The sequence below is a fragment of the Manis pentadactyla genome, chromosome 4 (assembly GCF_030020395.1).
Source record: "Manis pentadactyla isolate mManPen7 chromosome 4, mManPen7.hap1, whole genome shotgun sequence".
Taxonomy (NCBI): domain Eukaryota; kingdom Metazoa; phylum Chordata; class Mammalia; order Pholidota; family Manidae; genus Manis; species Manis pentadactyla.
Genome location: NC_080022.1, coordinates 12,409,206 through 12,421,438, shown reverse-complemented (window position 1 = coordinate 12,421,438; position 12,233 = coordinate 12,409,206). Strand labels below are relative to the sequence as shown.

Below are 12,233 nucleotides of genomic sequence, written 5' to 3'. Positions count from 1 at the left end.
TAGAGGCCCTCCTTGACAGCAGTCCAGACCCCCAGCCCGGTGACAGTCACATCACCCAGCTCTACCCCCCTTCCCAGCACTCCCCCTCCCTGTTGATTGGCTCCCTGTGGAAAGTGGGCCTGCCCCCCACAAACTTTTAGCCCCTGAGAGCAGGGAGCTTTCTGTTTGTGTCCTTGTTCTTCTCTCCCCTAGACCTAAAGTTACTGTAGAGACTCAGTAAGTCATTTTTTAACTGATGAAAGCCAGTGAAAAAGATCCTACCTTCCTTCCAGAAATGTTTTAGAACCTATTAGAAATATACATTTACCTATAATAAGATCAGAACCAGAAACAAAGACAAAAATTTTTGAAAAGGCTCCCTGACATTGGCTGAGATCAGCAAATGGGATTTCTAGTACATCACTGAGAGTAACAGCTCTGATCAGCAAGGACCTAGGGCTTTCGCCAATGCAGAAACAGGACCAATAGGGTAACCATAACTCAACTTAACATGGTTTGGCAGATGGAAACTCACCAACTTGAGGAGGCAGAGTGGACAGGAATTGAGAGTGGGCTCTGCGGGCTAACTGCCCTGGGTCTGAACGCTCTGCCCCTTCCTGCTGTGTGAGCTCAGGCAGGTCACTGCACCTCTCTGGGCCTCAGAACTCTCAGCTCCAAAAAGTGGTTCACAACAGACCTACCTCTTAGGGGGTCTCATGAATGTGAAATGAAAGAGATTTGCGTAAATGCTTAGAAAAATCCTTGCCATACAGGAAGTGCTCTGTAAATATGAAAGTCCATCATTTATCTATATATTATTAGCGGGTGCACGGGAGAAAGAAATAACAAAGAGGTCCTGGTTGAGAATCATTTAGTCTAACCTGCATCAGATATTTTGGTAACAGCTATACTGAGCTATAATTCAGTTACCATAAAAGGCACCCTTTTCAACTGTACGCCTCCCTGGTTTTCAGCATATTCAGAGTTGGGCGACCAGCACCACTATCTACTTAGAACATTTTCATCGCCCCAACAAAAGAAAACCCTTAGCAGTCACTCTCATCTTCCCTCCCCCAGGTACCTGGTAACCACTATTTACCTTCTGTCAACTCCCATCACTATACAGATGGGGAAACTGAGGCCCAGAGAGGGAAGTGACTTGTCCAAGGTCACTGAACAGGGCCTCAGCACTCAGAACCCTGGCTACAGGAGTTTCTCCACTGCACAGCCTCCCTCCCACTCGGAAGCCTCTCTGCCCCCCATGAGCCTGGATGTCCCCCACCCACTCACACATACACCCCCCAAACCTCCCCTCTCCGCACCCTTGTCCCCGAGGCACTGTCCCAGGCTTTACTCACGGAGTGCAATCTTGGCCAAGTGCAACCTGTTGACCCAGGAGATCTTGCTCAGGGGGTTGGGGGTGATGAAGACCACCATGAAGCTGATGGGGCGGCCGGACCTGCGGTGAGGATGGTGAGGAGTTGGAGCCCCCAGAACAAGGCCAGACTTCCCCTGGGAAAGCACCCAGCTCACCCCTTGCCCCACACGCCTTACAGACCAAGCAAGGTCTCCTCAGATCACCAGTGTGGGCAGAGAGGCCAGGGGTCCGGCAAAGCTGCAGTCCCCTGGGAAAGGAGCCCTCCACACACCACGGCCCTAGGAGGCAGGCACCTCCCCAGAGTAGCCAGGTGGCTCTCCCCCACCCCGCCCCACTCCAGGAACCTTGGCTTGGGTGCCTAGCAAAGCTAGAGGGGGCCTGACCCTCCGCAGGCTGACACTTGAGAGGCCTGTCCAGGGCTCCACCTGGTCGGCTTTCCACAGGCCTAGTCAGACACCTGTGAATGCCTGACTGGAGCATCTGCAGGGAAGAACAGGTCTCACTCAGGTCTGCTTCCAGCATCCGGCACAGCACAGCTGCTCAGTAAATGTGTGCTGAAGGGACACATGAATGAATGACGCTGCGCCCAGGCTTGGGGCACTGGAGGTCAGAGTTGTCACCTTGCCTTGGAGCAGGGGGCCCCTCAGAGTTCCCTGGACCTGTTCCCTGCCGTGGGCCATCCCCACCCCCAGGGAGTGGGTAGAGTCAGTGTCACCAGCCCTCCAGGGCCCAGGGGGAGAAAAGGGCGCAGAGAGGGGAAGGGAGATGGGCAAGGCCACAAAGCAGGGAAGGGGCAGATGCAGGTTGGAGCTCAAAGCTGCTGATTCTCAGACTCAAGCCCTGAAGCCTGCATCTTGGGCTCGGGCCCTGCCCAAAACAACAGTGCTCCCACCTTCCCTGCCCTGCGGCCACTGTGCTCGTAGCAATCTGCCCCCACCATCCCTCCACCCATGAGGTCAAGACCTGGGCTCTGAGCCCCTTCGCTGCCCCAGGTAGGCATCCCAGTTAGACCCCCTCGGAACCCAGCTCCACCTCTCCCTTTGCGGCGTTGGGCCCATCAGGTAACTCTCTGAGCCTGCCTTCCTCATCTATAAAACAGGATCAGATATCCTTCCCCAAATCTGCTGGATTAAACGCTCAGTCTGTCACAAACATCAGCTGCAGATTTATGAACACAAGTGCCTCTGTGCACATTTGGGGGCAGGGCCATGCTGGGGTGAGGCTGAGTCCGTGAGAAGAGACCTGGGCCTGGTCCTAGGGTCCTGGGAGTGGGAAGGGCATGGCACAAATGGAACCAACCAGCAGCAGACAGTCAGTCTCCCAGCAGAGGACGGGCCTTACCACGGTATGAGCAAGTCGACTGCTCATTCATTCATTCAAAAACGAGCTCGTCATCCACCACACCAGCTGAGCCCAGCCAGAGCATACACACCCTCAGCCACCACTGCAGGACTGATGAAGAGGAGGGCTCCAGGCACCCCCAAAACCCCCACTTCATCGGCAGCCCCTCCCCCCTCACTTGTCAGGTTTCCCAGGAAGCAGGAGCCGAAGGCGGCACTTGTTGGCAGAGTGGATCTCTTCCTCCTTCACTCGCATTAGCCTCTGCAGGGCCAGGCACCAGTCTTGAGCCACGGTCATGTTCAGGTTCTAGAGTCAAGGAGGGCAGGGAGGTCACCACACAGCCTCCTGGCTCCCCAAAAGCCACCCCAGATCCTACGGCAATCAGGACACCCCAGAGGGAGAGGAACTGAGGGGACATCCTAGAGTTCAACCCAGAGAGCTCATCCAGCCCAAGCAGGGGAATGACTCCCTGTGCTCCAGGCCAAGGGCAGGCTTCCCAGTCCTTGGTTCAGACCCCACCAGCACCCCTCCTTTGCGAGGGACAGACACACCCTCCCAGCCAGCTTCCTCTCCAGCCTGGAGCAAGGCCCAGGAAGAGGCTGCAAGACCACTGGCCACTATGCAGAGAACCAAAAAAAAAGTCATGCAGTCAGGCCCCGCTTCACCCCAGCCCAGAGCTTCAACCCAAACCAGAGGCCACACACGAGACCTTGAGGCGGTGACAGTTAGCGGCTCCTGCTGCCTGTGGGAGCTCAGAAGCCAGGCGCACGTCTGAGCACTGGATTGAGAGAGGAGCCCTCCCCACTCTGGCCACCACCCACAGGGAGCAGCCTGCTGCACAACCAGGCCAGGCCTGCCCTGCGTACCTGGTAGGTGCCATGCAGCGTGCTGATGAGGAAGGTTATCTGCTCTACCACAGCCAGGTCCTTCTGCAGGTCCTGCAGCTCCTGGAAGAGGCGCGGGGGGCCGAAGTACACTTTATCTGGGCAGAAAAGAGACTCAACTCAGTCTCAGGGGTGGAGAAGGCTCTAACAAGAACCCAAGCTCTCTGCAAAAAGGAAGGGCTGTCACCCTGGGGATATGGCACCAGAGATACAGAAGGAAACACTACCAGGCTCTCATCTTGACGAAGTTCCCAGTCTGCTCAGGGGACAGAGCCAATCTCAGGTAAAGCCTAGCCTAGCCCCTGGGACCCAGGACATGCTCAGTCTGTACAAAGGGTCAGGAGACCAGAGACTGAGAGCCAGTCTTGTGCCTGCAAGCAGTGAGAAGCCTTCACAGCATTGGTAGCGTGGTGGATACTGCCAAAAAGAACAGCACATGCAAAGCCACTGTGGCTTGAGGAACTCTATGAATAGCAGGTTGTTCAAAGAGATACTGAAGACCTACTATGTGCCAGATTCTATTCCAAGTGTTGGAGAGACAGCTATGAACAAGACAGATATGACCCGGTAGACAGGGGGGAAGGAAGCAGTCAATTAACAGCCACAGATGGTTGTTGATAGTGGTGGAGTGATACTAAGAAGAAAGATATTAGGGTGATGGGGCAGTGAGAGGGGGTGAGGGTGCCTAGATCTCTGGTGATGATACAAATGTGTTACTGGGGGTGTAGAGGGTGGGCAGCAAGAGACAAAGCAGGAGGGATCAGCAGGACCAGATGGGGGAGTCCTAGAATGCCAAGCCAGGAAATCAGGGCTGTCTTCTCTAGACCACGGTTTCTCCAGATGAGGGCTTATGGTATCCTGGGGGGAGCAGCTTATGTTGGGTTTTCATTTAGATGGTTTTCTAAAAAACAGATGTACATCCTGAATCACATGGCTATGATGACTTTAGAGTCACATTCTGCTGCACGATGTCAGGGCTTCTGAGGACTTCAGTCCTGCACGGGGCTACCTGAATGGTCAGCAGGTGATAAGCAGGGAGCAGGGGGGGAGTGGGAGGGAGGTGAGGTGTGCACACCGGAAGAGGGCAGAGGCAGGCTCAGCAGTGACCCCGGTGGGGAGAGCTGGGCGGAAATGCACCTCCCTGTGGTGGAGGAAAGGCAGAGAAACCTGCCCTGTGAGAGGGCCACAGCCGTACTGTGAGCAATTTGGTTCCAGCAAAACAACATCATCCATCACATTAAATTAATGCGGTTAATTTGGATTTTATTGTTTCGTAGCTTCATTTCTATTCCTTTTGTGATTTTGTTTTGGTTTTATGGTTGTTCAAGGGATCTAAGCATAAGGTGTTTATTATACCTAGTCTTATATTTGCTCATACTTGAATAACAATATAATAAAAAAACATTCAAGGCCAACGGGGGTTCAACAAGAATAACTATTTCCCCCTTTAAAGGGGACCTGGCAGTGTATTACTCTGGTTGGAGGAATGCAGCCAGACAAAACAGTCCTACAAAAGGGGTCCCAGAGCCGGGGCCCCAGAGCAGTCGGGGGTAGTGGAGTCAAGCTGGGGCTGAAAGCGTCTCCCAGGTAGGCCAGTGGGATCAAGGAGCCCTTCCCAGAGGGGTTTCTGTGAACAGACCTTCCTGCTCACACATCCGGGCAAAGAGACGCAGCATCTGGAAGTGGGCACAGCTGTCTGGCCCAGCCCTCTGGTGGGAAGACTGTGTGGTGCAATCACCCTCAGTTTCTGCCTCAGAACTGCCTGCAGCCTGTGAGGCAACCTCCCGGGTCAGGCCATAGACAGAGCCTGGCTGGTAGAGAGAGGGAGGGAGGGCCAAGCGCCTCCCCAGCCCCTGGAAGGATCGCCCAGGCACAAGGCTCCTTTCTGCTGGCCCTGCAGTTCAGCATTTTTCATTCATCCACCAAACGTTTGTTAACCCACTCCAGCCTCCTGGTGAGAGACAGCAACCAAACCATCACCAAGGAAGGTGAACATAAAGCCGGGCTGTGAGCGCACAGAATGGGGGTGGCCTGGACCAATCTGAAGGAAGCCAAAAAGGCTTCTCTGAGGAGGTGCCGTCTGAGCTAAAATGAATAAGGGCAAACCAGACAAACTGGGCAGCAGGAGAATGCTCTCTGGAGAGGGCATGGGTGGGAGAAGGCCCTGGGGCAGGAGGGAGCCGAGAGACCAGTGTGGCCAAGCCACGGGAGGAGCAGTGGGCTGAGGTAGGCAGTGGGAGGCACCCCCAGGAAGGGCCTGTGGTCCCAGAGAGGACCTGGAACTTTACCCTGACAAACAGGAAGCCACTGGCAGATTTTAGGGTGGCAGGTGACACACACAGATCTGACATGCATTTTGAAGAGTCAGCTCTGGGGATGGGTAGAGGACGGGCAGAAAGGGGACAAAGGTGGCTGGAAGGACAGCAGGCAGGATGCCGCTGCAGCAGCATTGGGCAACTGTGGCGGCCGTGGCGGAGGGGGCGGGGAGCGCCTGGGCTGCTGCAGGTCACACCAAGTTCTCATTCTCCTGCGTCCAACAGTCTGGGGGTGGTCAGGACAAGGAAAGGAGAAGCCAGGCAGAGCCAGACTGGGCCTGCTCCCTGAGAGTTTAGATGGCAGAGAAAGGTCACCTGGGCCCCACAGTGTGCAGAGGGGTGAATTGAGGCACGAAGAGGAGGCAACACCTGCCAAGGTCCTACAGGGAAACAGGTAGTGGCCAGGCAAGGACTCAGAGTCACACTTCCTGACCCGAAGTCATCGTGTGTGCATGCACATATGTGCACGAGGGTATATGAGGCTGCAGGGGATGGGCAGCGTGGTGTCCAGCATGCAGGGTGGAGGTGTGATGGCACGGGATGTGGTGTGCGGTGCAGGTGGGTCATGGGTGTGTGTCTTTGGGGCTGCGAACTAGCAGAGCCTCTCGGCCAAGTGGCCCAGTGTGGAGGAGGTAGTCCCCAGACAGGCCCAGGAGCCCAGACATGCTACCCAGACAGGTACTCACTCTGGGCCTGGCCTGAAGCAGGGGCCTTCTTGGCACCAGCGTGCTGGATGAGCATGTTGTCCTTGTCATAGGAGCTGCTCTCCTGGCCCACCTCCACCACCTGCACCTGGGGCAGTGCCGTGTTCCACTTCACCACGTACTTGGGCCCCAGGGGCACCAGGCTGCTGATCTCCAGCTGGCCCCTGCTGGGACAGAGAAGATGAGGCCCTGGAGAGCCCACAGCTCCCCAGACCTTGGGCCAGGATGGAGTGCCACTCCTCAGCACACCAGCTCAGCCGGGCACCTCTCAGCCAAGCATAAGGCCCCAGGCCAAAACCAAGCTGGGCAGAGCGGAGCACTGTCAATAAGGCAGAAGCACCCAGGCGCCCAGGCCCCAGCCCCAGTCCAGAATCACACACCCCTAAGGTCTGGAGCCCTACCTGTTGTTGGCAGGCCTGGGGAGAAAGACAAAAAGGAAGGGCAGGTGGTTACTGTTACTGAGTGATTTCCATGGGGGCTGAGACCTGCAGAGGCTGGCCACGGGGCTGAGCAGGCGGCCTCCTTGGAAGGAGCCACACAACAGGGGCCAGGTGAGGGCAGAGGGGACCACACTGAGTCCTACAATGGTCCTGCTAGGAAGCCTGTATTAGCTCACCCCAAATCACCCAAACTCATCCTGCAAAAAGGAGACACTGACATCCCCATTACAAGCTCACACCATACTAGGTCCTGGTCAGCAGCACAGCAGAGGGTGTGGGGCAGATACTGGGGCTTGGGCATAAATGGGACTTAAAAATCACAGTGCTGGATACATCGGTGAGTGAGCGAGTCCCCTGTGAGCACCCCCACACTGATCTGGGACACAGGCTTCCGTGCCTGAGTTCCCTACTGGGGCCAGGTCTTGTTCAGACATGTAAACTGGCAGAAAGTAAGGGCTTAGTACACGTGTGATGGATTAACTGACAGATGGCCGGGTGGGTGGCAGATGAGTAACTGTGCAGGTTCCCAAACAGCCCTGCTTGCCCTCCCAGGATGCGTGACCCACAGCCACGGACACTCTCCGAGTCCACTCTCTGGCCTGACTGTCCCAGCCAAGGCTGGGTGTGGAGCCTAAAGCAGGAGCCTGCTCCCCATGAGCCCTCCAGTGGGGTTAACATTCCATGATAGGTGAGCCCCCTTTGGGGTCCCAGTTGTTGTCATGTTGTCTCCGGGATGTTTTAACATGCAGTCAAACACTGAGAGCAGAGATTCTCCTCCACTGGCGGGGATGAGTCTGACTGGAAAGGTCACAGCAGGAGTTCATTGGCAAAGGGTCATAATCCCCAATGCCCACAGGGCCAGGGAGGGGGTGCAAGTGAGTGAACCAGGCCAGGTGGGGACCCTGGGCAACGGCAGAGCAGCCTTAGGGAAGAGGCCGCGCGACCCAGCTCCAGGCCCATGTGGCCCCTGGGCAAAGTGGGACCAGAATGTTAAAATTTTCAAGAGAAGTCAAATGTCTCGATTTTTGTGAACTCCTTGTGTGAACCAAATAAAAGATTCCTGGAGGCCTAATGTAACGCATGAGCCAGAGCTTGCAGGCTCTGGTCTATAGAATGACCCTTGCACCCTCCAGGGCGCCAACTCTTCCTGGCACAGTCTGGGCATTTCTACAACTTCTGACCCAGAACCAGGAAACCAGGCTCCTGGAGAAGATGCTCTGCACAGGGGGGGAAAGGCAAAGACTCAACAGGAGAAACACTGCAATCTGGCCAGAGGAAAACCAGTTTATTCAGCAGGGATTTGGGTTGGATGCAAGGAAGAATCTTTTGAATTTCAAAGCGGTAAAAACTCAGGAGGCTGGTCAGTGACCGACAGCAGAGGTCCAGAGCAGACCACTCTGTACAATGGACAGCTGCCCAAAGCCAGGGGTTGCCCCCGATGACCTCTCCAGGTACTTCCTAGCTCTGGGGGCCAGGGACAGAACAGGCCAAGAGGGATGGAAGAGGAAGCCGGGATATCAGAGACCTAAGCCAGGCCCACATGGGACCCCATCAGTCAGAGCAAGACCAGGAGAGACTGGAACACAAGAGAAGGGGGTCCCCCAGGAGGCGTGACACCCCACTTACTTGAAGTTGATGTTGGCACAGACCAGCATGTCATTGAGCAGGAAGACTCTGCGCTCCTTGGACTTGATCAGCTGCCCGCGGTCACCATACACGGTCTCAGTCAGTGTCTCGCACAGGAGCAGCTGCCGCTGGCCCGAGGTCAGCAGCTGGGGGCAGGGGACAGAGCAGTCAACATCAGCATGGCACACAGGCTGCTACACAGATGTCACCACGCCAAAGACCCAGACTCCTCCAGCTGTGCACAAAGGGGACCACTCCCTCCATCCCCTCGTGGCAAACGGCACTGGGGAGGAGGCTGGGGGACCACATGCTGGATTCACACTGCCTAGCAGCCAGCACCTCTTTGCAGGCGAGCCGGCCACAGCCAGCCCCCCTGGGAGTCCCACACGACTGTCAGTGCCAGCGATACACCCGCTGGGGCCGCAGACATGTGCTCCCACCCTGGCTCCCTGCTCACCAGCTACAAGCCCTCTAGCAGGTCACCTCACCTCCCCACACCTCAGCCTCCTCAGCTGTCAAATGGAGCAATAACCTCCACCACTCAGATCCCAAGGTGACACGTGCCCAGGTGTGCCTCTGTGATTTGCAAAGGCCAGGGCAAAATGAGAATGTGGCCCTCACTCAAAAGTCATCAAGAGTTTCCACATGGTGACAGCAGAGCATTAAAGCAAGTGTGGGGCCGTCCTGAGCACTGGCTCTGTGACGGCACAGATCACACGCCCAGGAAGCTGGCCCTGCACGTGGCACACGGTGCCCTCTGCTGTCCCCACAGCTGCTGCTGACGGTCCTCAGTGTGAAGAGGTGTAGCCTGGAGCAGAGAGACAGGTCCTGCCCCCACACCCTGTCCTGCTGAGCAGCCGTGGCCAGTCTCGCCGTGTGATGGGGTCAGGACAGGTCTGCGGGTCTGTCAGGTGACCCTCTGAGGCAGCAGAAGACCTTTGAGCCTCAGGCATCTGACCAGGAGTTTGCCAACCTCAGGCTGGACATCAAGACCCCCATGGGCCCACCATCCCACGCAGGGACCCACCAGAAAACACCTTTATACTAATAGGGATTTGTGGGGCGGGGGTTGCGGGAGGGAGTATTAAACAACTTGCATTCTCAAAACCCATGACTGTGACGATAACAGTTGCCCTCTCCCTCTCATCTTCGATGAGAAAAGGCGGGTCACCCCAAAGTCTCCTCTGGAGGGAATACCCTTGTTCTGTGAAGAACCATGTTTCTCAAGTCAACAAAAATGCCCGGATGGTCCTAAGTGCCCCACTCTGTGCTGGGCACTGTGCTTGGCACTGAATATTCCACCTCTCATTTCATCGGCTCAGCAGTCCCCTGAGGCCATCCCCATTCCCAAATGAGGAAACTGAGATTCCAGAGGTAAAGTCATGTGCTAAGGCCCAGCACCAGCTGAGTGACAGCACAGGACGGAGCCAGGCCACGTGCACTTTGTCCAGGAATGACCAGCCCGCCGCACATCCTCCATCTGGGTGCGGCAGGGCCAGGGGACGCCCCACTGCTCCCCGGGACTCAGGGTCCCAGGGCTTCCCCCATAACTGCTAAGGCTAGGTTCCCCTACCCTGCCACTTCTGCCAAGCTGACCACCCACTCATGGGAATGTGGCTGGGACCCCAAAGACAGCCGGCCCCACGGAAGACTACAAAGTGTGTGGGGATCCAACACTCGGGAGAGAAAAGTTCCCTGGGCTTCTGGTAACCATTCCCCTGCCCCTCAGGCAGATAAAAGGGAAAAAGAAAACCCAGATATTGCACAAACACCCCTGTGGACGGCCCTGAGCCGGCACATTTTGAAATAGCCGACGTGGTTTCAGGCACACCCTGTTTCACTTCCGCTTCTCGCCGTCTGACAGATGGCAGGAGGAAAATCATCGGATGGCCTCAGAACTGGCACTGACTGCCCAAGGGAGCCCTGGGGTGGGGAAGGCACAGAGCTCGGCCGTCACCAGACCATCCACGACAACAACCCACATCTCAAAAATACCCCCACTTGACAGGTGGAGAAACTGAGGCTAAGAGCCTTCATTCCTTGCCCAACATCAAACAGGTTTTCCCGACCTCCAGCCAGTGACCACTGTTCTTCACTGCCTGGGTCCCCATGGGGGGTAAAGCAGACGAGAGCAGACGGCTCTGTCCAGAGGAACCACTCTAGAGAAGGACTTTCTCCTTGCCGGCCATCAGTGCCCACTGAGGTGGCACAGGTGTGGGAGCTGAAGCGAAAGAAACCCTCTCAGCTACAGAAAAGGAGCTAGAGGAGGGGACAGAGGGAGACACCTCCCAACTGCAAAGACCGTTAAATAGCAGCCCAGGTGGCCAGGGCTGGTTGAGGTGCTTTCTTCGAGAGACATTCCAAAATAGAAGGCTTGTGTGGCCTGGTTAGGGAGTCGTGCCTGGAAGGACGTGGGACTGAGGTGACACGGGAAGCAGCTACCAGGTGACTGGTGCCATGTAGGAAGGTGGGCCACAGTGCCAGCTCTTCTAACCCTTTAAGAAGATCTACAGGTCTGAATTTTATGGGATGTCTCTCCATTTTTAAATGTTAGCAACTAATTCTTCATCCTTAAAAATACTGTGTGGACCTAAAGACACAAGTGCAACCTGAATTTGGCCCTAGGTAGGAGAGTCTTAAGATGTAGGACCCCTGAAGCTTAAAACTGCAAGGGACCCTGCAGGTTATCTGGTCCCAGCCCTGTTTCAAAGGCCCACGGTGAAGACTACAGACTGCCGTGTAAGTTAACATTATGTACCATTAAGTGCGGTACACATGGAAAGGGCTATCGTCTTCCCAGCAACCCTTGCTGTACTATTAGAAAATTTCACCCCACATGGCTGAAATCTCGCTGGCCCTTGTTCTGCTTTGGGGGCCCAGAGCCAGGAGGCTCTGGTTTTCCTCCAAGATTTAACACCTCCCTGTGACCCCACACAACGTCCCTGCCCTGAAGAGCAGTCTGTGTTCTTGCCAACATGTCCCGAGGCAGGGTCATCTCACCCTGAAGCACCTCCAGTAACCTCTGCCCTCTGGTTGGTGAGAGAAGGTGGGGCCCAGGATGCGGGACCTCCCAGATCTGAGTGCCCCTGCGGGTGGCTCATGCCACGTGCTGCCAGGGAAACAGAGAGACTAAAGTTTACAAAAGGTGACTTCAGGAAGTGACTATGGTTTTTTTGTACTGGTTTTGTGTTTTAAAAACAGGGTTCTCTACAGACTCATTTGAAAGTTTTCCAAGATTTTTTTGCTAGAATGATCCTAAGTTGTACCCACAAAACATGGCATGGATTCTTCATCTTTCTTCTTCTTTAAAAATAACACTAATAATGACAACAGCCACCTTGTGTGAAGGACTCTGGGCCTGCTGCTTTGCTGACTCCCTCATTTGCCTCTCATTGGCCCTGGGATCAGGTGCCACTGGACTCACCTTGTTTCAGAAGGAGCAAGTGAAGTTCAGAGAGATTGGGTGATTCCCCTGAGGCCACACAGCAAGTACCAGGGGCAAAATCTGGATTCAAACCCAGATTCTGACTCTAGAGCCAACTCATTTAAGGACAGTACTAGAAGAT

At 55.4% G+C, this 12,233-nt stretch overlaps 1 protein-coding gene across 17 annotated transcripts in view; it reads right to left on the bottom strand.

Annotated features, from left to right (window-relative positions):
- The window catches only part of ARHGEF10L (Rho guanine nucleotide exchange factor 10 like), a 155,729-nt gene that overhangs the window by 53,066 nt on the left and 90,430 nt on the right, over positions 1-12,233 (bottom strand). For 13 of the 17 annotated variants that reach the window (XM_057499778.1, XM_057499785.1, XM_057499781.1 and 10 more), the window contains 6 exons: positions 8,668-8,813; positions 7,003-7,017; positions 6,584-6,765; positions 3,565-3,680; positions 2,877-3,004; positions 1,338-1,438 (listed from right to left, as the gene is read on the bottom strand). In XM_057499778.1, the coding sequence (XP_057355761.1) occupies positions 1,338-1,438; positions 2,877-3,004; positions 3,565-3,680; positions 6,584-6,765; positions 7,003-7,017; positions 8,668-8,813 (688 nt within the window). Of the gene's footprint in view, positions 1-1,337; positions 1,439-2,876; positions 3,005-3,564; positions 3,681-6,583; positions 6,769-7,002; positions 7,018-8,667; positions 8,814-12,233 lie in introns of all 17 variants that reach the window. The other 4 variants (XM_036914430.2, XM_036914436.2, XM_036914443.2 and 1 more) reach the window with 2 other exon arrangements.